The 26,583-nt window shown below is 42.0% G+C and overlaps 1 protein-coding gene across 1 annotated transcript in view; it reads left to right on the forward strand.

Annotated features, from left to right (window-relative positions):
• Positions 1 to 26,583, forward strand: part of LOC124256072 (1-phosphatidylinositol 4,5-bisphosphate phosphodiesterase gamma-1-like) — an 85,180-nt gene that overhangs the window by 23,311 nt on the left and 35,286 nt on the right. The window contains exons 2-21 of the mRNA XM_046690003.1: positions 745 to 894; positions 3,562 to 3,655; positions 4,428 to 4,475; positions 6,682 to 6,763; positions 7,531 to 7,611; positions 7,761 to 7,810; positions 8,658 to 8,706; positions 10,032 to 10,133; positions 11,195 to 11,310; positions 12,251 to 12,336; positions 13,050 to 13,170; positions 13,850 to 13,935; positions 14,376 to 14,458; positions 15,904 to 16,038; positions 16,151 to 16,269; positions 17,243 to 17,425; positions 17,586 to 17,786; positions 18,918 to 19,040; positions 19,970 to 20,147; positions 22,177 to 22,245. Of these exons, the coding sequence (XP_046545959.1) occupies positions 745 to 894; positions 3,562 to 3,655; positions 4,428 to 4,475; positions 6,682 to 6,763; positions 7,531 to 7,611; positions 7,761 to 7,810; positions 8,658 to 8,706; positions 10,032 to 10,133; positions 11,195 to 11,310; positions 12,251 to 12,336; positions 13,050 to 13,170; positions 13,850 to 13,935; positions 14,376 to 14,458; positions 15,904 to 16,038; positions 16,151 to 16,269; positions 17,243 to 17,425; positions 17,586 to 17,786; positions 18,918 to 19,040; positions 19,970 to 20,147; positions 22,177 to 22,245 (2,156 nt within the window). The remainder of the gene's footprint in view (positions 1 to 744; positions 895 to 3,561; positions 3,656 to 4,427; positions 4,476 to 6,681; positions 6,764 to 7,530; positions 7,612 to 7,760; positions 7,811 to 8,657; positions 8,707 to 10,031; positions 10,134 to 11,194; positions 11,311 to 12,250; positions 12,337 to 13,049; positions 13,171 to 13,849; positions 13,936 to 14,375; positions 14,459 to 15,903; positions 16,039 to 16,150; positions 16,270 to 17,242; positions 17,426 to 17,585; positions 17,787 to 18,917; positions 19,041 to 19,969; positions 20,148 to 22,176; positions 22,246 to 26,583) is intronic.

A 26,583-nucleotide genomic window follows, 5' to 3' on the forward strand; every position in this document is an offset into this window, starting at 1 on the left:
ATTTATTGTTGGATTTTATGTGCCCTCAACACAGTTTGGTTGTTTCCTAGTTTGCTGATAATTAATTTCGAAGGCTTAGATGTGTTGTAAAATTAACAAATGATGATCAAAGGATTACGATGATTGGAAGAGTTGATTGCCTTTGAGGTCAGCCTTGGTTCATATATCCCGAAGGGGCGGTGGGGTAGCCTAGTGGTTACAGTGTTTGCTCGTGAGGCCGAAGACTGGGTTCGATTCCCCACATTGGTACAATGTGTGAAGCCTATTTCTGGTGTCCCTCACCGTGATATCGCCGGAATATTGCTAAAAGTGGCGTGAAACTAAACTCACTCACTCGTATATCCCGTGAAGTGATTGTTTACGTGCTGGAGGGAGATACACTATATTACCTCTTACTAGGGCGTTATAACACTTTCCTCACACCAATAAAATATATACCAATCCATATTAGGAACTTTTTGACATGTTATTGAATACCTTATAGAAATGCGAAATCTATCAGGAGCTGCAATTATATCATTGTACTTGATTGTCAGTTGGGCCATACTAGCTCTCAAGACACTCTATCATGCTGACATTCTAACAATCTTGAGGATATTAGTCATCTGTGGGTCACCATGCTAACATTGTAGTTTTATGAGTTACTGATCAGTTGAACTGACCAGGTGACCCCAGATAAACTCAATATTACACCCTCTCATTGACTCAACTGTCCATATATCATTCATACTTTTTTTATTCTAGTAAATTTGCGAGAGGTTCGTGAAATCCGGTCGGGGAAGAACTCGAAGGAGTTTGACAAGTGGCTTGAGGATTCCCGGAAGGCTGACACCAAGGCATGCTTCACTCTCTTCTACGGCAGTGACTTCAAACTCAAGAGTCTATCTGTTGTTGGTAAGGTTATCATTCAGTGTGAACATATCATCCTTGTGTCTTCCAGGGAATTGTGTCTCATTACTTCTTCTGCTGGGGCTATTGCTGGAGCTGATTAGTGAACATTCCGCTGCTTTTTATAATCATATTTATAATATTTTGAATCAGTGAGACAGAAATGATTAATATTTACTTTAAGGTTCTGGGGACGGTGGGGTAGCCTAGTGGTTAAAGTGTTGCTCATCTCATCGAAGACCCGGGTTCGATTCCCCACATGGGTACAATGTGTGAAGCCCATTTCTGGTGTCCCCGCCATGATATTGCTGGAATATTGCTAAAAGCGGCATTAAACCAAACTCACTCACTCACTAACGCTGATTTGGTAGATGAATATGTATGTAACCCACTTACAAACCATTGTCATGTAGATGAGTATTCCTGATGTTGCATTAAAAACAAACAAACTGGATCAGGACTATGTTACTGTTTCATTACAAAGGTCAGGGACACAGTAACATGTTATATTTGGGATTACACTTTCGCAGTATAGTACAGGTTCTAGTACTTTTGTTAAGTTGAATTCCATCCAGGATTCGAACCCACACTTTCAGAGTCAGGCACCTTATCCCCAGCACAAAGTCAGCTTCCACAGAAACGGATAGTCTATATGAGTGAGTGAGTGAGTTTAGTTTTATGCCTCACTCAGCAATATTCCAGCTATATGGCGGCGGTCTGTAAATAATCGAGTCTGGACCAGACAATCCAGTGATGAACAGCATGAGCATCGATCTGCGCAATTGGGAACTGATGACATGTGTCAACCAAGTCAGCGAAACTGACCACCCTATCCCGTTAGTCGCCTCTTACGACAAGCATAGTCGCCTTTCATGGCAAGCACATGGGTTGCTGAAGACCTATTCTACCCCGGATCTTCACGGGTCATAGTCTGGTGTATTCATGAAAGGCTGTTGAAAACAGGGCACAATCCGGCTCCCTCATCTTGCCATGATGTTTTCCCTCTTAAATTTGTTTCATTTGGAGTACTGACTCCAGAGTGAGCAAATATAAGTTGATGAGACACAGAGATGAGCGAGGTGCACTGAAGTGTAGCGTGAAGTGCTGCTGCTTTCTTGACTTCAGCTGTCGAGGTTTTTAAGATAAAAGAATTATATGAATATTTGATGTATAATGATTTCCCAAGGGAACAAGCTCTGCATTTGAAAATTGAAAACAAACAAGAGCTGTTTTCCGGCTGCTGGTGGAACTGTTTGGTTGCCATGGGGATTGCTGAAGCTTTCTGCTGTGAATTTACTTACTTTGATTGCACTGTTTGTTTGGGTTTGTTAGATTGATATCAACCTGGAAAAATCAAGGAAGGGCCTTAGTCATAAAACTTGAGTTCACTGCAAACAGTATTTGGATTTCAGTTTTCTAAAAAAACCTTCAGATTGCAACTTGATTTGTGATACGCTACCTTTATGTGTCAATTGTGTTTGGATCAACTGCCCCTTATTTCTACTTTCGCATTGCTTCAGTGGATGTTGGCTTAGTATATGGACTACAAAATTATACTGGACAGGGAATTGAGACAAGTAAATACAGTTGCAGATTGTCCTATTATCAATATTTGCATACCAAACATGATGTCCATAGGTAACTCAGCTTGAATTCTGTGATGAACATGTATTGAAACACTGGTTTGTCTGGTTCAAAGGTGTGACGACCGCCTCCGTGGTGTAGTGGTCAGAGCGTCCGCCCGGAGAGCGGAAGGTCGCGGGTTCGATCCCCGACCGCGTCATACCAAAAAGACGTAATAATATGGTACTTGTTGGTCCCTGCCTGGCGCTCAGCATTAATGGGTACAACAAGGACTGGTCGACTCGGAGTCAGTATAATGTGTCTGAGTGGGGTATTCGTGCTTCACTGCGGCATGGTATCTCAGTGGGCTAGCACTATAAAACCAGCTTACGCCTGGGCTAGTACAAGCAGCCGCACATGCACATACACACGCATGCACGTCGTCATATGAGCGAAATATTCTCCAGCACGACGTTAAACCCAATTTCACCTCACCTCCCCTCAAAGGTGTGACCCTTTCATTTAAAGAGAGGCACCTCATCCCCTGGCTTGAAGAAACACCAATGGCTATGGGTTCAGATACCAGCTAGATTCAACCTCTTCACATTTTTTTATTTGTCATTTCCATTCCCATTTCATTACAGATGTAAACCTCTTGTATAGGCATAATATCCAGATCATTTTTCAGAGCAGTGTTAGATATCTCTATCTCTCCCTCTGTCGCGATGTTCTCCCAGTGGAGACTTGGGCCCAAGAACCCATGCTTGTATAAGCCTCTGAGGATTGTACATTGTAGGGTGTACTGTGTGCGGTTGTCCCATCACATATTAAACAATCTTCACTTGTCCAGTACTTGCATTTGATTGCTATTGTCATATTTTCTAACATAAAAATACTGAGAATTTATCGGAAAACCCACTCACAATTTAGAATAATGGATTATCTGTACCTTGTGAATTAATGTCAACAATGGCAGGTAGAGTCTTTGAACGGCATTTGTAAGTGATAAACAGGAAGGCAAGAATTGTCTTTAATGGCAGATAGTCTGTAAACGCATGCACACCTTTGTTGCTAATGCTGTGGCTGAGATGACAGTTGTTGATGTTGCAGCCAACTCCAAGGATGAGTTCGTGGTATGGATGAAGGGGCTGGACTACCTGGTGAGGGACACAAAGGAGGCTTCCTATCAGCTGCAGCTGGAGAGGTGGGTTCGAGTGTAGTGTGGATAGTGGTGTGTTGATAGTGGTGTGTGGATAGTGGTGCAAGTAGTGGTGCATGGATAGTGGTGCAAGTAGTGGTGCGTGGATAGTGGTGTGGATATTGGTGCAAGTAGTGGTGCATGGATAGTGGTGCGAGAAGTGGATAGTGGTGCAAGTTGTGGTGCATGGATAGTGGTGTGGATATTGGTGCAAGTAGTGGTGCATGGAAAGTGGTGCGAGTAGTGGATAGTGGCGTGTGGATAGTGGTGCAAGTAGTGGTGCATGGATAGTGGTGTGGATATTGGTGCATGGATAATGGTGCGAGTAGTGGATAGTGGCGTGTTGATAGTGGTGTGTGGATAGTGGTGCAAGCAGTGGTATGTGGATATTGGTGCAAGTAGTGGTGCATGGATAGTGGTGCGCGTGGTGGATAGTGGCATGTGGATAGTGGTGCGAGTAGTGGTGTGTGGATAGTCTTGCGAGTAGTGTGAATAGTGGTGCGAGTAGTGGTGTGGATAGTGGTGAAAGTAGTGGCATGATCAATGTAGTGTGGATAGTAGTGTGAGTAGTGTAATGTGAATAGTGGTATGAGCAGTATAGCGTCGAGTAGATGGAATAGTAAGTTAACAAGTAATGCCTTATGTTGCATATCCATTAGTGCAACATTTTGCTACCTAAGTTGCAATATTGTCTCTTGACCAAAATGCAGTACTGTATTGGTACATTTCTTCAGTAATAGATCTAAACATTAATACTGCTATCCCTATATTCAAACAGATGGCTGAGGAAAGAATTTTACATTATGGAGAAATCAGGCTCCGAGATGTAAGTATGATAGCTTTATGTATCCTCCTTGTTATCCCCCGCCGCGCGGGCGGTGGGGTAGCCTAGTAGTTAAAGCGTTGGCTTGTCACGCCGAAGACCCGGGTTCGATTCCCCACATGGGCACAATGTGTTAAGCTCATTTCTGGTGTCCCCCGCCGTGATATTGCTGGAATATTGCTAATAGCGGCGTAAAACTAAACTCAGTCAGTCAGTCAGTCCCCCGCCGCGCTAAACGCAAGGCGGGGGATATAGTATTAGGCTCCGTCCGTCCGTCCGTCTGTACGTACGTACGAATTGGAATATCTTAAGAGCCGTTGACTGGATTTTTTTCATATTTGGTACTTAGGTTCATCACAGTAAAAGAAAGGTCCCAGTCAGGTTTGGTGACCTTGACCTTTATTTCAAGGTCACAAGGGGACTTTAACGTTTTAGCCTTGTCAGCGAGATATCTCAAGAACCGTTCACTGGATTTTCTTCATATTCAACAACAAGCTTTATCTAGGAAAGGTGCAGGGCCCAGTCAATTTTGGTGACCTTCACTTAATTTTCAAGGTCATGGTTACACTTTGAAGATTTCAGCATGTTAAGCTGCATGTTAAGCTTGTCAGCGAGATACCTCAAGAATCGTTCACTGGAATTTCTTCATATTCGACATTAAGCTTCATTGAGGGAAGGCGCAGGGCCCAGTTGATTTTGGTGACCTTCACATAATTTTCAAGGTCATGGCGACATTTTGAAGATTTCAGCATGTTAAGGTTGTCAGCAAGATATCTCAAGAACAGTTCACTGGATTTTCTTCATAGACTTTCAAGACTTCCCTTGAATGTTTTTCAATAAGCAATTTCTTTATTACTATTTTTGCATATTTCATACGCTAAGACATTTATGTCGTCAAAATGAGTCTTGAAAATATTTGAACAACTACAGAGCAAGATATCAAGAGAGGTTGACTGGACATGTTTTTGTTGACATTTAACACTTCATCTTAAATTACGACCTTCACTTTCATTACTTTTTCAGTTTGATTTGATAACTTGCGGCGGTTGATTATGTCACCTTAGTGACAATGCTTGTGTTGTCTTTGACATAGTTAATAGCAGTTCAAGTGTGTATATTGGATGCTTATGATGTCGGCCACTGGATTGTCACGTCCTGAATAACAGTCCCATGTCATATAGCCTACATGTTGCTATGTGTGGCCTTCAACAAACACCCAACAAAACAAAAAGGATATCTCAGTTAGTGGTACCACTATTAAACTGATTATAATTTTGTGGAAACCATACCTGTATTGAAGGACACTTGTAAAACTGTGGATTTGGATGTACAATCATTCTTGTGAATGAGATATGCTTGCATTCCGTACATATGCTCGTACAAAAAAGGGAGGGTAATTTACGATTTTTTCATCGGATTTTGTAAGGATAAGAGATTGAAACATGTTAGAAGACACGTGAACTTTCACAATTAAAAATATGGATGAGTATTGCAAGTCACAATTGTAGATACATATAGTGACCTCCCCACATGTGTACAATGTATGAAGCCCATTACTGGTGTCCCCTGCTGTGATATTGCTGGAATATTGCTAAAAGCGGCGTAAAACTAAACTCACTCACACATATAGTGGCTAGATTGTGTCATGTCCAGATCTATTGGTAACATGAAAGTGAGCCTCCCCCAATGCTAGCATAATGCAAGTCATATTTGTAATATACGTACACAGAAACATGTGGCCAATAATCACTGTCAGTGAAACTGCGTTGACATTATATTGATCCTTTAGGATGAGTTATTAACCAACATTGTGAGTGAGTGTAAGTCGATTGCATCAGCATTCTTTCAGTCATATTGTAATGGGACCAAGTATTGACATATTGACAGGTGACTCACAAATATACAGGGATGAGAATTTTCTGCGAATCCGCGGATTTGATCGAGCTGAGGTCATTCTTGTGAATCGTCTAAACTTGCGGTCCCCAAAAAACACCGGCTTATTTTCCTCTCTTTTCACTCACACCCATTGTCATCCCTGAATATAATACAATACAGAGGAGCAAATTAGTTAGAATTATTATAAAAGAGCAATAATATTGGGCCAAAAGCCATCATCAACTACAAACTTGTACAACGAGATTGTACTGATATGCATTGTATACGATCTGTCGCAGTGTGTACACACTATATTGTTGGCTGTGTGTTTCAGAGTGACCCTGAAGAATGTGAAGGCATGGCTTCCCAGGATCAACTACAAGATGTCAACCAGCAAACTCCGAGAGACTTTCCAGGTAGGCAGTGTTCATGAATAGTGTCTGACCCTCTGACAAATCCGGCAGATTCGGCAAAGGTCTGATAGAACTGTACAACCCGTCAGCCCCAGTGTCTGATTGTATATTTCACGATGACTTTGACTGAAGTTGTTAAAAGTGACATGTGACACTTGTTTGCTGTTTATAAATCTTATGTTTGTTAATAATTTCAATGCCAATTATAAGAAATGTTAAATCTGAAATGTGTGTTTAATTATATTCTTCTGTGAATTTTCAATGGGTCAGACAGACATCTGAAGCTTACAGGACCCAATGTCCTGTTACTTTGAAACACCTTTCGTGAACACTGGGTAGGCACTGTACAAATCATGGTGGAATCCTGACAGAATAGATTCTCATCAGCATTGTCGCTTTCTCCAGGGACAGATGTTAGAGCAGATACTGGGGTAGAATGGGTTTCCCCTGTCCAAGCTTGTCCACACTCTATATACTGGGGTAGAATGGGTTTCCACTGTCCAAGCTTGTCCACACTCTATATACTGGGGTAGAATGGGTTTCCGCTGTCCAAGCTTGTCCACACTCTATATACTGGGGTAGATGTTTTTTCCGTCTCCAATGTTTCTCTCCCTAGTTTATACTGGTTTTAATGGAGTATCGTTCAGTTGTCTCCCTTGTATTCCCAATACACCACAGTTGTCTCCCTTGTATTCCCAGTACCCCACAGTTTTCTCCCAAGGAAACCAATGTCAAATACAATACCTCATGAGACCTCATTTGTGTTGCAGGAGGTTGACTCAAGTGGTAAAGGAGAGATTGTGTTTGAACAGTTCTCCTGCCTCTACCACCGGCTTGTCCATGTGAAGAGTGTAAGTACAGCTGTAGACAACCGGCATTGTTTAACAATTGATAATTGCAGCTAACTGAACAAAATTCCGAACCTCAGTCGTTAATTATATTCTATACTTCATTTGGAACGTTTTTACATCTTTGATATGTTTTTTTGCCTTGACTTCAGATTGCGACTGAACACTTCGAGAAGTATTTTGAATCCTTTAGTGAGGAAAGGTAGGTGTATTAAAAATTGTATTCACCACAATTGATAATGCCTGTTTGTTTTCTTGAAGGGATGCAATGTAGGTTTGATTTTTCTAAACACTATAACATACTGTTGCTGTTTTATTTAAAATACTGCATCCCTGAGAGGGCCGTGTACACACAACTCAAGCAAATGGAGTGGCCTTGTTCCCTTTCTGTGATGCAGTACCCATTAGAGACCCTGGTTAAAGATGTGCTAAAGACGCTATGGCTCATTGTCAGTGTCCATCAAAGTGGATTAGCTAGTCAGGTGACTGGGTAGAATGGAAGTCATTGTAATCCATTGGAGGTGGACACTACTCAATGTCTGGACAAGAATGGACTCTCATGATATAAGACTGCCTCCGTGGTGTAGTGGTTAGAGCGTCCACCCGGGAGAGAGGAAGGTCGCGGGTTCGATCCCGACCGCGTCATACCAAAAGACGTTAAAATATGGTACTTGTTGGTCCCTGTCTGGCGCTCGGCATTAATGGGTACAAGGACTGGTCGGCTCGGAGTCAGTATAATGTGTCTGAGTGGGGTATTCATGCTTCACTGCGGCATGGTATCTCAGTGGGCTAGCACTATAAAACCAGCTTAAGTCTGGGCTTGTACAAGCAGCCGCACATACACATACACATTCATGCACGTCGTCATATGAGCGAAATATTCTCAAGCACGACGTTAAACCCAATTTCACCTCACCTCACCTCATGATATAATTGGAATAGGTCTTTGACATAAAATGAGAAACTAAAAAAGATTGACCGTTGTTTGCTTTTGAACAAAATGAATTACTTTCAGAATTTTTATTGTGCCTTGATCAATTCTTTAACAGGAGGATGACAAGTGAAAGATTCCAGCAATTTTTACTCGAAGAACAAAAGGTGAGTAAAGTGTGTTACATTAATTTCTTGTACACATGTTGATGGGAATCTGATATTAGATAAAACTGTCATCCAATGTTTAACATTGCATTCCAGGTCAGTGATTGGCTTCCATGGTAAAGAACTAAGGTCAATTTATGGCATACTACTTTCCTAATTGTAAATCATTGAAAAGTGTCTCGTACTTCAGTCTTCAGATTTCACATACTTCTAAGGTGAAACAGGGGCGGTGGGGTAGCCTAGTGGTTAAAGCGTTGGCTCGTCACGCCGAAGACCCGGGTTCGAATCCCCACATTGGTACAATGTGTGAAGCCCATTTCTGGTGTCCCCTGCCGTGATGTTGCTGGAATATTGCTAAAAGCGGTGTAAAACCAAACTCAGTCAGTCAGTCTAAGGTGAAACATTATAATTTTAGAACGTTTAAGAAAGTTTGTTTGATCGGGTTTTAAACAGTGTTTGCTTGTTAGATATTGTTTTAAATAACTTGTGTTATAAATACTAAGTATATGGGTGTAAGAGGATGTGAAGGAGAACAAAATGTGTACAACAAACAGATTCAGATCCTCTAGCAATTCCTAAGTAGTGTCAATATAATATTCCCCTAATCCATGTTTTATCCCCCACAGTATCCCATTTAGTATGAACTGCCTCCATGGTGTAGTAGTTAGAGCGTCATACCAAAAGACGTTAAAATATGGTACTTGTTGGTCCCTGCCTGGGGCTCGGCATTTATGGGTACAACAAGGACTGGTCGGCTCGGAGTCAGTATACTGTGTCTGAGTGGGATATTCATGTTTCACTGCGGCATGGTATCTCAGTGGGCTAGCACTATAAAACCAGCTTCAGTCTGGGCTAGTACAAGCAGCTGCACATACACATACACACGCATGCACGTCGTCATATGAGCGAAATATTCTCAAGCACGACGTTAAACCCAATTTCACCTCACCTCACCTCACCCATTTAGTATGAATAATATGACATAAATACAAGTACTATGTAGAGATTTGAATTTTATTGCACCATATTATCGGGATATGTATGATTTCATGATTCTCTTGTTTCATCTCTAATCAACACCTAAAGATCAGCGTTAGTATTGGTCTTCAGTAACCCTTAGCTTGTCGTAAGAGGCGACTTACAGGATAACTTGGTTATCGCTGACTTGGTTGACACATGTCATCGTATCCCTAGATTGATGCTTATGATGATCACTGGATTTTCTGGTCCAGAGTTGATTATTTACAGACCACCATCATGTTTCTAAGTGCAGCGTTTAGCAACAAACAAACAATAAACAAACATCTCTAATTGTGTGTTGTCAGGATGTGAACGCTACTGACATCGGCTACGTGAGGAACCTGATGACAACGTTCCTGGACGAGATGGTGCGCGTAGCTGGTGGACTCTACTTCACAGAGATAGAGGTCAGTCATTGTGGTCAGGGTGCGGACCTAATCATCTTTTCCCATTTGTGTAGATCAATAATCATCATGGATTGTTTACAGACATTTATTACCCACAAGGTCAACGTATGGGTAGTTGCATACTAATCTCGTACGTCACACGAATGTCGTATCGCGTTGACCTGTGTCGTAACGACTTGACCTGCGATTCTAACGATGTGATTGGATAACCGATGACTTCTCAATTAGGTCACATTCTGACGTAACTATATTTTCATTCATAACAAACATGTGAATTCATTCATTCTGCAACTTAAATGCATTGTGGGAATGTAATCATTGCGAACGTTGCCGTGTCGCTGTTTAATTGTGAGTCGAACTGAGACATTATATCCGTCGAAAAACATAAACGTAATGTTTCTACCAGTGATGTTAGCCCGAATGAAGTAACTGGAAACGAGGTGCTATGGAGTAGTTTATTGTAGGATGCTGTACGAGGCGATGACAACTGACATGCATCATGACGTCAGTTACCAAGGCAGTGACGTCATTACAGTGTGACGTCATGCAAATATTGTACTACAGTACAAAACTCTTCCTCAACCTCTTTATGAAACCGGTTTCAGTTTGAAACCAAAAACATAACAAACTTACGCTCTATTGTCAAATTAATGCATGTAAGACGTGGGTAATAAATAAAATACCACACTCGGTCTCATTACATATGCATTATACGAAACTTTCGCTCAGCCAGATACCACAGGAAGGACACTCGTTTCGTATAATTCGTATGTAATGAGACCTCGTGTAGTATTCTCTATATATCATATGCTGGAATATTACTGAATGTGGCATTAAACAACAAACGTACGCTCAAAGAGGATAATGCTTGAAGCAGATGTCATAGTGCTTGATTGTAAGGTTGTCATGTTTAGTTAATTCATGCACACTGCACTGAGGTAATAATTTAAAAGGTGGTGGAAAAATTGTCCTGCATGTTTTTCTATATTCTTCCAAAATACAAGCTCCTTGCAACCATGTGGATTGAAGATGATATTCTTGTGTATATCTGTGTTTTTCAGTTTGAAGACTTCTTGTTCTCACCTCACAATACAATATGGGACTCAAGGAACGACGCCATCACCCATGATATGAACGCCCCACTCTCTCATTACTGGATAGCATCATCTCATAATACGTGAGTATATTCCCTAAAATACTCATCCCCTATTTTTTCATGGTGTTGTGTACAGTAGGTGAAATAGTCTCAAAATATGGCTGGCCAGGTAGGCTTAATACTTGCTTGCCAGTGTTTTATTTCGTTAACATAAATTGTGACAGTTAAGACCCGTGAAGATCCGGGCTAAAATTGATCTTCAGTAACCCATGCTTGTCGTCGGAGGCGACTGACGGGATCGAGTGGTCAGGCTCGCTGACTTGGTTGACACATGTCATCGTATCCCAATTCCGTAGATCGTTGCTCATGCTGTTGATCACTGGATTGTCTGGTGCAGACTCAATTAGTTAAAGACCGCCGCCATATAGCTGGAATATTGCTGGGTGCGATGTAACATTGAACTCACTCACCCAACTCACTCAGCTAACTTTTCTGGATTGTCACTAGGGATGCCACGATACATCGATGCATCGATACTTTCTCTAAGATGATACAATTATCAATACATTCAAAACTGTTTTGAAAGTATCGTTTAAATATGTTTATGTATCGTTTACATTTTGCAATTGCATCATGTTTTTTGATGTTATGAGAGTTATGAATGATTAATTTTCATGCTCAAAAATGGGAAGTTGGAACTTTTTTATCTCTGAGAATAAAAAATGCTTGATCTTTTCATGAACAGTTATAAAATATTAATGTTCAAAATGTAACTTAATTTACGCAATAATGCAGCGAAAATAGGTATCGTGATACGTATCGAATCGTGACATGGGTATCGTGATAGGTATCGATTCATCAAACTTATGTATTGTGACATCCCTAACTGACACTTAAAATTTCGGGAGCAAGTCGAGCTGGAGAAATTTCAGAATCATTATCCAAGTTGAAATTTTGCAATGACAAATTAACCATAGATATATGAAAGCACTGTTTCAGGCCATCTCTCATGTTGTTTCAGATACTTAACAGGTGATCAGTTGTCCAGTGAATCATCTGTTGAAGCCTATGTCCGGTGTTTGAGAATGGGATGCAGGTGCCTTGAGTGTAAGTGGATTTTCAGGAATTCACATAAGGACTCAAGCTTAGTGTATTTAGGTAATAAAAATCCAAAAGGGGTTGTTTATTAGGAAGAGGTTTAAATTCACACAAAACAGTCAATCAAGATGTGTTGTCATGCGTTGCAAACACTGCCTTGCTTCCCGGGATCATGATGAATTGGGGAGGGTGGGAGGGACACTCTGCATGCTACATATTTCTGATGGGGAGTGCTTATTAGAGAGGGAGCGCTACATACATCGAATACGGTAATTGTCATAACATGAAGCGGAGTGTTTTGATGGTTCAATCCCATCTCATAGGCGGCTCCCTTTTTTTTTGGGGGGGGGGGGGGAGCAGAGTTTATTAAATGACCATTGAAACTCAGAGTTTATTAAATGACCATTGAAACTCTTGTGAAAATGAACTGAGCACTCCCCTTTCTCCAAAAGCTGTGTCAACCCCTGAATCCCCAGGCTGTGTCATGCCATAGGCCCTTAAAAGATGCTACTTGTTGTTACCTTGGTGCTCAGCATTGAAGGGACAAAACAAGCAGTGATCAGTTGACATATGCCGCTTGATTGTTTGGTCAGATTTTTGGCATGATGCTTTCTTTCAGTTTGAATAGTTGTGTCTGTTAGGCAATGAACAAATACATCGTTGAAAGATACTTGTCTGTATGGTAGACAAAAATCGACATAATTCTGTTTGTGGTGTTTTAGTGGACTGTTGGGATGGCCCTGACAGTCATCCATACATCTACCATGGCCACACTCTCACGTCAAAGATCAAATTCCTAGATGTTCTCAAAGTGATCAAGGAACATGCTTTCTCAACATCAGCGTAAGTAGACAACCATTTACCATGTCACTAAACTATTCACCATGTCATGTATCCTATCGCTATGTCATTCATACATTCACCATGTTTCTTGTCCAATCACAATTTGTTTCAAACATTCTTCATATTCATCCATTCACCATGTTTTCTCAGCCATTCTCCATGTCTTTTACCCGTCACCCAACACATCACTCGTCCACCTTGTTGTACCATTCTGACCGATGTACCTCTGTTATATTGACCGCCTCTGTGGTGTAGTGGTTAGAGTGTCCGCACGGAGAGCGTAAGGTCGCGGGTTCGATCATCGACCGCGTCATACCAAAAGACGTTAAAATATGGTACTTGTTGGTCCCTGCCTGGCGCTCGGCATTTATGGGTACAACGAGGACTGGTCGGCTCGGAGTCAGTATAATGTGTCTGAGTGGGGTATTCATGCTTCACTGCGGCATGGTATCTCACTATAAACCAGCTTGAGTCTGGGCTAGTACAAGCAGCGGCACATACACATACACATACACATACACATACACATACACACGCATGCACATCATTATATGAGCGAAATATTCTCAAGTACGAAGTTAACCCCAATTTCACATCACCTCACCTACCCTGTCACCCAACACATCACTCGTCCACCTTGTTGTACCATTCTGACTGATGTACCTCTGTTATATTGCAGGTATCCACTGATTCTGTCCATAGAGAATCACTGTAGTTTAGGGCAGCAGAGGAACATGGCTATGGCATTCAGAGAAACATTTGGTGGTAAGGATGACCTTTCCATTTCCTTTCATATAATTAGTTTAACAAAACAGCATACTTTCCATATTATAAATTGTAATAATAACAATACAGAATCATCTACTATGCGTCAAAATGTTTTAGATTTAGGGCTTTAGTATGTAGAGTTAGTGAGTGAGTTTAGTTTTATGCCGCTTTTAGCATTATTCCAGCACTATCACGGCGGGGGACATCAGAAATGGGCTTCACACATGTTACCCATGTGGGGAATCGAACCCGGGTCTTCGGCGTGACGAGCGAACGCCGTTACCACTAGGCTACCCCACAACCCCTTTAGTATGTAGAAAATAGGTTGTGCATGTACAACCAGTGTCACTCACTGTTATATATATCACAATACATTTGCAAACAATAATGTTACAAATGTAGACTATTCATTGAAGCTCCTCTGACCTACCTTCCAGATAATCTTCTAATCGAGCCCATCAGCAAAGATGCAATCTCGTTACCGTCCCCAGCACACTTGAAGAATAAGATTATTTTGAAGGTGAGTGTTAAGGGAGCACTTGAATGTTGCTGTCAATGTGGATTTATACCCCTGGTTGGGGTGCGAGTGAGAATTGTATCCGTTTGGCTAACATGGAAATGTAAAGTGGGTGAGAGGTTTTGGTTGGTCAGTGTAGAATATTATCTCTTGGTATTGTATCATGTCGGTTGGCATTGAATTGTATTGTGTAGGTTGGCATGGAAATGTTTAGGTTGGTCGGCATGGAATTAAATTGGGGGGTCAAGATAGAAATGCCTTGGTTGTTTCACAGTAAATATGTTGACATGACGTCATGAAAATTTATCGGGGTGGTCAGTCAGGGTGACCAATTGATTGTCAGAAAGTGTGGATTATTCTGCATAATTTTTGTTGACTGGTTTTCCTGGTCCTGACTGAAGTACTGGTCCTCACAGGCCTCTAGAAAATAGTGGAAATATTGGTTATAGAAGTATGTAGCAAGGAACAAATAGGACAAATAAAATCCAAAGATATAGATATTTGATGTTCCCTTCCTCCCTCCGTCTTTCATCTGTTTTCTCTTTGCGGGCAGTGTAAGAAGCTTCCCTCCTTCTCCCTGACTCCCTCCTTCAATCACTCATTCACAAATACCACCCAGCTCGTCAGTCTCCCTCACTCTTCCCTCCCTCCTTCTCTCTCACCCACCCAACCTTCCTCCCTCACCCTCCCACCAACACATTTCATTCCATCCAGCATTAGTTAATCTGTGTCCTATGTCTACTTGCAGCATAAGAATCACCCCTCCTCCTCCCTCACTCTTCCCTCCCTCCTTCCTCACTCCCCCCTTCCTCACTCCCTTGCTCAACCCCCACCTGCCCCCAACACACTCAATTACTCCACCCAGCCTCAGTTAACCTGTGTCCTGTTGTCTGCTTGCAGCATAGGAATCTCCTCTCCCTCGCTCAACCACCCAAATCTCACTTAATCGCTCACTCCACTCAGATCTCCAGCCTCAGTTAACATGTGTCTTAATGTCTACTTGCAGCCTACCACCCACCCTCCCTCCCCCTCGCTCACCCACCCAAATCTCACTCAATCACTCACTCCACCCAGGTCTCCAGCCTCAGTTAACATGTGTCTTAATGTCTACTTGCAGCCTACCACCCACCCACCCTCCCTCCCTCGCTCACCCACCCAAATCTCACTCAATCACTCACTCCACCCAGGTCTCCAGCCTCAGTTAACATGTGTCTTAATGTCTACTTGCAGCCTACCACCCACCCTCCCTCCCTCGCTCACCCACCCAAATCTCACTCAATCACTCACTCCAACCAGATCTCCAGCCTCAGTTAACCTGTGTCTTAATGTCTACTTGCAGCCTACCACCCACCCTCCCTCCCTCGCTCACCCACCCAAATCTCACTGAATCACTCACTCCACTGAGGTCTCCAGCCCCAGTTAACCTGTGCCTTGTTGTCTACTTGCAGCATAAGAAGCTCCCTGAGTGGGTAGATGGCAATGAGTGGAAGTACACAGTGTCCAACGATGACAGCAATGTGGACGTGGATCTCAGCTCTTCTGTGAAGAATGGGATGATGTACCTAGAAGACCCAGTCGATCATGTACGGTGCCACTGATTACTCAGATTTACTGTTCCCATGGTTACATCACTACTCTATATAATGTTATATGTTTATTGTTACATGTATTCTAGTTTGTTTAATTGTGTTTCAGACATGGCACCCTCACTTCTTTGTGTTGACCCTCAATAAGTTGTACTACACAGAGGAGACCCAGACGTCAGACATGGACGATGAGAACGATGATGATGACAGTGCATCTATTGAGGTAATGTTGATACAATCTCATAACAGTCTGATGCTTCTCTAGCATGTGAAGGTACGCCCATTGTTTCTATGGGGTTGCAAACTTGACTTGAGAAAGAAGTTTTAGAAAGTCTCCCATATCATTTTAGTTTTGCATATTTATTCTCATCCCAAGTATGTCCTTGTTACCGAATGTTTGGTATGTTTGATTTTATTTACGCAATATATCAGAGCTCCAGCTAAGGTGCCTATTTGCGCAAAATGGATCACTACAATCGAATTAATTTGGAGTCTTTTATGTAGAAATATGCATGAAAAATTGATAAATCCCAATAATGTAACAAAGAGTGTGCAATAACTCAGTGTAGCCATTTCAGCTTACATAGCTGAATGTCTTTACTTATCTTTTCTGACTGAATGAAGGCTTAAGTGAATTATGGACAAATACTACAATGCCATCCGGTAATTCCGCGCACCTAAGCACATCGATCGCAACACGGCAACTAACGTCTCTTATTTTTTTGTGGTTTACGTGACTAAACATGCTGGTATGCATCATATTTACCTAGAAATATAAGTTTTATTGACGACTATAAGATTCTAACGTTGCATTATGCCATACGGTTGACCTTACCGGCGTTCTGACGACATCGCTTGCTGTCCGGTAATTCTGCGCAGCAACTGATGCGCATAACATCCAGCTGGAGATCCGAAGTATGGAAGCGTATTAGGGCCAGATTATTTTCAAAAATCACTTCATCAATGTAAGGAAGAGTGTTTCATATTAAATCCAATTATGAATAATGAAGAAAAGGTTTAAAAGTCTGAAGAAAACGAATTTTCATAAAACTGTCAATTTATCTGTCAATTACTGTTATTTACTTACCTTTAGTGATTAAAAGCCAGTCCCTTGTAGAAATGTCCCGATTTCAAGCGTAAATGTGGTAGCAGACGATGTTTACCTTCGATACGGAAGTACGCTATTGCAGCTGCGAAGAAGAGAATTACCGGACGCGCGGAATTACCAATGGACTGGATTCGAGGGGCTTGAATACATGGGTCGCCTTGAGGGTGGACGTCGACGGGCGGAGGAACTCCTCCATCAGTACAGCTACCTCGGAGATGGTACTTTCCTCGTCAGGGAGAGTGACACCTTTGTTGGAGACTTCTCTTTGTCCTTCTGGTACGTTGTATTCGTTTCTTGACCCACAATAAAGTGATCTGACGACACCATTATTTCCAGACTGGTGTAATAAGGTTGGAATGATGCAGATTGTGGTGTTCATTAACTTGCTCTCACTCTCTTGAAGTTACTGCTATCCACACAATCATCTATGTTGTAGGCGCCAGGGTAAGGTGAACCACTGTCGTATCCGATCGCGACAAGAGAGAGGTCAGGTGAAGTACTACTTGATAGACGCTGTGACCTTTGACTCCCTGTACAGCCTCATCACCCACTACCGACAGTTCCCGCTCCGAAGCTCCGACTTCACTATGATCCTCAAGGAGCCAGTACCACAGCCACAGAGTCATGAGGGCAAGGAGTAAGTAGGATCATAGTATAGTCAGGGTCATTGCCCAGCTTTATGTGTCATAGGTGCTGCTTCTTTATACTACAGAGTCATAGACTTAGCTTGTTGGTTAGAGCGTCCGCCCGGAGAGTGGAAGGTCGCAGGTTCGATCCCCGATCACGTCATACCAAAAGACGTTACAATATGGTACTTGTTGGTCCCTGCGCTCGGCATTAATGGGTACAACAAGGACTGGTCGGCTCGGAGTCAGTATAATGTGTCTGAGTGTGGTATTCATGCTTCACTGCGGCATGGTATCTCAGTGGGTTAGCACTATAAAACCAGCTTCAGTCTGGGCTAGTACAAACAGCCGCACATGCACATACACACGCATGCACGTCATCATATGAGCGAAATATTCTCAAGCACAACGTTAAACCCAATTTTACCTCACCTCACTTAGCTTGTTTGACGTCAGAAATTCATCATCTACTCCTTTATACAACACAGAATCATAGACATTCCATCTAAAGAGAGTTGCATCTCTTCGGCCCTCAGAAGCCTATCGTGAGCTTGGAGATTCTAGGTTTATCAACTGCAACCCATGATCATTGGTTTCGACATTGGTCTGAGAGATAGACATGCATTAAACAATTCAAGCTGACTTGTAATATAGCTGAAGTATACTGATCAATGTAAATACAGTGGAAGCCCTCTGAAGCAACATTCGTTGGGACCGGCCAAAAGTACCGGTATAGAGGGCGTGCCGGTTTAGAGAACTTTTCCCTTTTCAACCTGAGAATGATCTTCCGTGTGTTGTAAAATACGACTGAACAACGTGTTGATAGTCATCATATTCTTTATTCATCAATTAGATAACATCAGAAAAATACAACACAAATGTACGTGTACAGTACAGTTTGGATTTACGTTATAATTCATGAGGTGACCAAGTCAGTAAGTGTAATAGACACACCGGATTAGAGGGCGTGTATATGATCATAATTTAATTAGCTTCTGTCGGGACCAAATTCTAGTGCTGATATTGAGAGCATGCCGGATTGGAGGGCTGCCGGTTTAAAAAGCTTCCACTTTACTGATCTTTCACTCAAACTAAGTTCAATCCTTGATGTTTGAAGTTTTATGTGTGATGTGTGTCTACAGCTGGTACCACGACAACATGAGTCGGGCGGAGGGAGAGGACCTATTGAAGCGGATGCCTCACGATGGCTCCTTCCTGGTTCGACACAGTGGGACTGACCAGTACTCGTACGCTATATCCTTCAGGTAGGTTGTTGTGCGACACAGCGGGACTGATCAGTACTCGTACGCTATATCCTTCAGGTGAGTTGTTGTGCGACACAGCAGGACTGATCAGTACACGTATGCTATATCCTTCAGGTGAGTTGTTGTGCGACACAGCGGGACTGACCAGTATTCAATCGCCGTACGCTATATCCTTCAGGTAGGTTGTTGTGCGACACAGCGGGACTGACCAGTACTGTCTACTAACAAGAATAATGTGACCGTTTGAAGTTGTACTAGTCCATAGATACCTTTGGCATAAACAAACCTTGGCCTAGAATTTTTAAGCTCTCTTAGCGCTAAGATAGTCGTAAGTTAATGTTAATGTATGGCACTTACGGCTATCTTAGCGTTAAGAGAGCTTCGAAAATCTAGGCCCTGGTCCAGGCTAGCCAGCTTGTGCTTGTTCTTACAAGAGACTAGAGTCCTTAGAAGGTCCAGGTTAGAATTGATCTTCAGTAACCCATGCTTGTCATAAGAGGTGACTAACAGGTCGGGTGGTCAGGCTCACTGACTTGGTTGACACATCATCGGTACCCAATTGTGTAGATCGATGTTCATGCTGTTGATGACTGGATTGTCTGGTCCAGACTCAATTATTTACAGACCACCGCCATAGAGCTGGAATATTGCGGAGTGCAGCGTAAAACTAAAGTTACTCACTCACTACAAGAGACTTTGATCAGTTGTGAAACAGGCTGGGCAGTGGGGTAGCCTCATGGTTAAAGCGTTCTCTCATCACACCAAAGACGGGGGTTTGATTCCCCACATGGGTACAGTGTGTGAAGACCATTTTTGGTGTCCCCCTACCGTGATAATGCCAAAAGCAGCGTAAAACCATACTCACTCATTCGATGTGAAACAGGCCGCAGTTTGTCAGAAGTCCTCAGAACAGACTTCTAATGTTTCAGGGCGGAAGGCAAGATCAAACATTGCCGGATCAAGCAGGAAGGAAGACTGTTCCTCATCGGCAACGCTCAGTTCGAGAGTCTGGTGGAGCTGGTCTCATACTATGAGAAAAACGCGCTGTACAAGAAGATGAAGTTGAAACATGCTGTCAATCATGAGGTTGTCGACAGGCTGGACATGGTGAGAACTTCAACATATGTGTTTAGGAAATATCAGAATCTGATGCAAATTGTTGATGTCAACTAAAATGTGTCATGAATTATGACTGATAATACATACCTATTTAAATAGTAATAAGATAATTCATGATATGATGTGATGCTGCAAAATTTAATGAAGACATATTGATAATTTATGATAAAAGGGCTAGAATTAAGTAAGAATATGTAAATTAGTACTGCATAAATAGACAGATATACACCTTTTTAAGTTATATTCCCATTTTCTAATATTCAGTTGAAAATGTCATAGTTATGATTTTAATATGAAACTGATATTATATTACATATGTACAGTGAAGCCTCGTTAATCCGGGACGGTTGCGTTTCTCAGTAAATTCGTCCGGATTGCGAATAGTCCCGGACTACTGAATCAAGACCCAAGTTGCTTCCCTAAGAATTACAAAAACGACACGAATCTGGATAAAACAAATAAGCATTTAATGTAAAGCTTAATTCATCACATCAATAATTTTACCGAGTGACATCCGCATGTTGATCCGACGTGTCTGATCACGTCCTTCCTCAGCACAGATGAGGTAATGTCTAACAAGCGATCTATTGTAGTATGCCTTGAATGTCCGAATTATTCCTGCATCCATCGGTTGAATATGAGACGTGGTATTTGGTCACACTTGTGACTTGCAGCATTGTCGTAAAGCAAAATCACTTTTAGTCCACGTGACCGGATCTGTCTGTCAAAGTACATTAACCAATCACAAAACAGTTCACTTGTCATCCACGCCTTTGTATTGTGGTGTCAATCAAAGTGTAAATGTACAGTATCTTCAGTCGGGAGCTTTTTATGTCTAATTAAAACAACAACCCAGTTGGCCAGTTAATTAAGTAAACATCGCCGGGCGGTGTTGTTACGGTTCGTGAACACGACTTACAGCGTCCGGACTGTGAAGCAATTTACTGTTTATTTTACTGATTGGTGACAGCTACTTACCGTCCGGTTCCGGAAACCGAATTTCCGGATTATCGAGGCAAATTATATAGGCATAGATTGGTAACAAGCTGAAATCGCCCGGGAGGCGAGACTTCCGGATTATCGGAGTCCGGACTAACGGGGCTTCACTGTATGTGTAAAATGATGAATTGCCAGAGGTCGATGTGCAAGAATCCAGATGCCAAATTGAGTTATTTCGGTTTCAGTGTGAGTTGTTCTCCTTTCAGTACGAGTTCCTTTTTAAGTATGAGTTATTCCCCTTTCATTGAATTATTCCCCTTTCATTATTAGGTTTCCCTGTTTGTTATGTTATTTTCCTATTTAATGAAATTATTTCCCTCAATTGAGTCATTCCCTCTTATTTTGAGTTATGCCCGTTCATTGTGAATCCAACCCCTTTTTTAAATTAGTTCCTCTCCTTTGTGGTATGAGTCTATCCCCCAACCCCTTTTTTTAATTCATTACACCACTCTCTCTCTCAATCTCGACCTTGATCTCTCTCTCTTGACCGCCTCTTTGGTGTAGTGGTAAGAGCGTCCGCCCGGAGAGCGGAAGGTTGCGGGTTCGATCCCCGACCGCTTCAAACCAAAAGACGTTAAAATATGGAACTTGTTGGTCCCTGCCTGGCGTTCGACATTAATGGGTACAACAAGGACTGGTCGGCTCGGAGTCAGTATAATGTGTCTGAGTGGGGTATTCATGCTTCCTTGCGGCATGGTATCTCAGTGGGCTAGCACTATAAAACCAGCTTCAGTCTGGGCTAGTACAAGCAGCCGCCCATACACATACAGACATATGCACGTCGTCATATGAGCGAAATATTCTCAAGTACGACGTTAAACCAAATTTCACCTCACCTCACCTCTCTCTCTCTCTCTCTCTCTCTCTCTCTCTCTCTCTCTCTCTCTCTCTCTCTCTCTCTCTCTCCCTCCCGTTCAGCTCTCACCAAAACTCATTTTGAGTTCTTCCCCTTTAGTATGAGTTATGCCCCTTGCATTACGAGATGTACCCTGTTGATAATGAGGTGTTCGACTTTCAGGCCCCCGATGAGACAGGGATATATGGCACACCAGATTTATATATCAATCCCAATGATTTCACAACCAAGGTAACTGAACTGACGGTGCCGGTCAGCTTGTGGTGGTAGTTTGCATGTCATATGTTATTGTGGGCTGGTTCACCGCTTTATTAATACCTTGTTTTCTTTCAGCTACTTACATCCACTCATTTCTAGTTTACACAATCTGATCTTTGAATTTTCATTTGGTCTCTGAAGAAAGCTACATTAGGTCATATGCTGCTGAGTATTCAAAATACTTATAATAAGTTCAGACTTTGAAATATGGCGTTCAATTTCTTGAATAATTCCAAAAACGCAAATAACATAAGAAAGAACACACTTTGAAAATGAAATACCCACTCAACATTCATAATAACCACTCCAAAAAAATACAGTGGGTACAGTACCCACATGAGCTAAATCTTATCTAGAGCTCTTTACACCATATCCAGATTTTGGCACTTCTGTTTGGCCAAAAAGATCCCTCGTATCACCGTATTCATACTTTTTAAATGATTCTGTCTGAGTGTGACACAGATATATGACTTTTAGCAGTTCTTCAGCAAATGACAGATTTAGAGAACAGATATTGCACAGTAGCTGATCACTTTGCTCATGACCGTGAACATGCTACCTGTCTTTCTGGCAGGGATTTATCTTTTGTTCTGGACGAAGTGCCCTTGGCAAACAAATCAGGATAAAACAATTATTTTTTTCAAAATTGTGAAATTGATTAAAGGTTTTTAATTCTGAAATTTGGAGTTATTTGAATAAAGGTTCATCATATTCATCATGTTTGAAGGATTATTGGTTGTGTAAGGACTGAAACAGGAGTCAGTGTTCAAGGTTGTATAGTTTAACTGAACAGCCTCTGAACAGATCCACATAAATCCCTGCTAAGTACAAAGGATATGCATGAAATGTTTTGCACTTGAAATGTTTTCTAGACAGCATGTTGTCACAGTGAATGGAGTTTCAGCTACAGCCAAATATGTGGTTCCAATTCCAGAAATGATTCTTCCTGAAGCTTTGCCATCAGTGTAAGATACAAAACCCAAACCGTTGATTTCGTGTTAGATGGCATTAGTTTCTTAGTAAAGTATTCTGTTGCACATCTGAATTTGTTGAAAAAGCAGAAATTAACTGAAGTTTAAATTAACTCATGTTTACAAATGTTATCACATTGATGAGAAGTCAAAGACAGCTTATCCCAAACCATTTTGTGTTTGGGTTTACAGTTTAGATATACCACCTAACATTTGCTAAGGAACAAACTTATCTTTAGTCAAATCATGCTCCTTGGCAATTGTTGAGTAGTATATGGTTATTTTGATCATCTCTTGTTTGTCCTTGATTATAAGCTGTATTTTGAAGTAACCATGACAACATACTTTTCATTTTGGCTGCAGTATCTTGGCATATTGACCGTATAATCTAGAAAACAAGATTCCGATATGAGTGGCGTTAATTTGTTCCCAGTTTGGCTATATGTCCTGTGAGAGATGTCGGAAACTTTTCAGAGAATTGGAACCACATATTTCTCTGTTGGCCTGAATAGATTTAACTCTTGAAGATTTGAACAGCTGGTGATTGTGCTGTGGAAATAACGGTATAACCTATACTAACCATCAGCTGCTCTCACTACTGACGGCTTTTCTAGGCTGCCGATGATGACGACGCGACAGTTTACGAGTCGTGGGTATACCATCTTCCCAATAGTTATAGGTCCAAGGTAAGGATGAAGCAACAGACAGTGCCACTCATATAGGCACAGTTATATGTGTGTCATATGTATCATAAAATATTTCATAATAAGAAAATGTAGTTAAAAATATTGTAGAAATGGAAAACTTTTTTTTATAGTTTTTTCTTTAGACCTCCTCAGAGGATGCTATCTGCTGCAAATCTTTGGTAAAATTCCCAAATATGAGATACCAATATTGCATTTACAGTTTTGGTGACTCTCATGTTAATATATAATGTGAAGATATGACTGAAGTCTTCTGGGCTTGGTGGCCCATTTATGTAAGGTTCTACACTTTGCTGTGTAGAGTTGCCTCCCTTGGGCAAGCAAGGATTCTGTGAACGAGGGTTCAAAGCTCAATTTGCCTAAATTTTTGAACTTATCCTATCCCACGGTATGCACCTCTCTTCTTCTTCACGACCATGTGTGGAAAGCGTGCTGTAGGCTAAGTTGAATCAAATCTTACTGGCCTCTGACCACCCTGACCTCTGCCCCCACTCCGATATCAGCACCTGTCAATCATCTCTGTAAGCGTGCAGCTTCGCTCAGATGATCACGCGTGACTACCTGTGCCTGTCATTCTCTTTCTTGTCGCTACGTCGTGTGGACGATGTGCTTGTCTCTTAGAAAGTTTGATTGTTGTTTCAACATGGGTAAATCGAATCGTAATGGTTCTAAGAAGCGCAAACATTGTGACAATTGTAACAGTAATTTCTCGGCGGCAGATCCACATGCTTTATTCGTAGATTGTTTAGGTCGTTGTGATTGGTCTCAACGTTGCACTTTTTGTGCTGGCCTTGACAACAATTGCTTTCAATGCGTTGCTTGCTACCTGTTCGGTGCAGATGACATAGAAGATCTTTCCTTGTGCCCGGTTCGAGCATTACGGATTTATCTAGCTGCCTCACAGGATCGCCGCAGACTGTGTAAGAGATTGTTCATTCCATTATCTACTGCCTCTGCCTCGGAAGTCTCACGCACTACCTTGGCGTTTTGGATGAGAAATACGATCCTGCGTGCTTATGCCTTTGCTGACCTGCCTCCACCGTCGACGGCGAAGCCTCATGAGACTCGGGCTCTCGCTTCCACCATGGCACTTCACAGGAATTGTTCCCTCCAGTCCATCATGGAGGGATGTTTTTGGAAATCAGATACTGTGTTCACCTCACACTACCTGCGGGACCTCTCAGTTACAGACGTGGAGGGTCTACATCAATTCAGCCCCCTGGTCCTGGCACAGCAATTGTCATCGGCCCGTGTTCGCAGATAAAGCAATCCTTCTTTGGTCGCTTTTGCTCTGTACATAATATAAGATATCGATGTCATCCATGTCTTGGTACTTTTTTTCATTTGGGCTTAGATCATTCTCACCTAGGGGACTAGGGCATGTTTGCACTGTCATTAATATGATTGGATAGACTGTGAGGCAAGTCTTGTGCTACATGCAGAGATGGTCGACATTCCTCTTATTGACCTCTACTCTTTGAGCAATCACGTCAGTGAAGTGTTGATTTCTGATTACCTACATGGTTTTCGAAGCGTTCCGCTCCTAAGTCCATTATCACCTTTGGTAGGTTAGGGGGATTGGTACTGAACGTTAAACTAGTTGAGCAACCGGGCTATTCCCTCTTTCACCGCCTTCCAGCGTGTGTCTGTGGGGCGTAGTTTCTAAGCAGGGACTGGCCAGATTAAGGTCTTCGACTTTAATTCACTGGGGTCACCTGATAAATCGCGGGTCGGCGGGGCCTACTTAACAAACTGCGTCCTTTTGCTTGTCAAAAGTTGCAGCTGAAAACCACATTAATTCGGGAGCGCCCACTCCCTAGAGTTTTTGTGCTGTGTAAGCCAAGGAGTCACCTGAAGAAACCCATCACAAGGTTGGAGTTTGCATATCGGGAGTTGGTGCTTTCTCCTGGCCACCTTGGGTTATGCGTCTTCACAGTGGTAAGTATTGACAGGGTAATCTGCGGCCCTTCTACCAACCGTGGGATTATGCATACCGTGAGATAGGATAAGTTTAAAAATTTGAAAATTTTGCTATAAATTGTATATTTATATACTTATCCTATCTCACGCAATGGATACCCACCCGACCTGCCCCATATCAGAGATTACTGGAAGCTCCAAGACGAGAATGACAGGCACAGGTAGTCACGTGATCATCTGAGCGAGCTGCACGCTTACAGAGATGATTGACAGGTGCTGATGTCGGAGTGGGGGCAGAGGTCAGGGCGGGTCAGAGGCCAGTAAGATTTGATTCAACTTAGCCTACAGCACGTTTCCACACATGGTCGTTAGAAGAAGAAGAGAGGTGCATACCGTGAGATAGGATAAGTATATAAATATACAATTTATAGTAAAATTTTCAAGTATATTTCTCATTATTTACCACCTGTCCTTCCAGGGTTTACCAAAATGGTAAATAACCAAGATTTGCATTATTTCTTTCCTCCTGCAGTAAGTCTATGCACTTTGGCCCCGCCGTGATATTGCTGGAATATTGCTAAAAGCGGCTTAAAACTAAACTCACTCACTCACACTATGCTCTTTGCTGTGACACAAACACTGGTCAAAACAGTCTTAAACCAAATTTATTCATTCACTATTATGTGAAGATATAATGTTATGATAATTCTGAATTA

This window comes from Haliotis rubra, unplaced genomic scaffold (assembly GCF_003918875.1).
Source record: "Haliotis rubra isolate DU_JTF1 unplaced genomic scaffold, ASM391887v1 Scf617, whole genome shotgun sequence".
NCBI classification, from domain to species: domain Eukaryota; kingdom Metazoa; phylum Mollusca; class Gastropoda; order Lepetellida; family Haliotidae; genus Haliotis; species Haliotis rubra.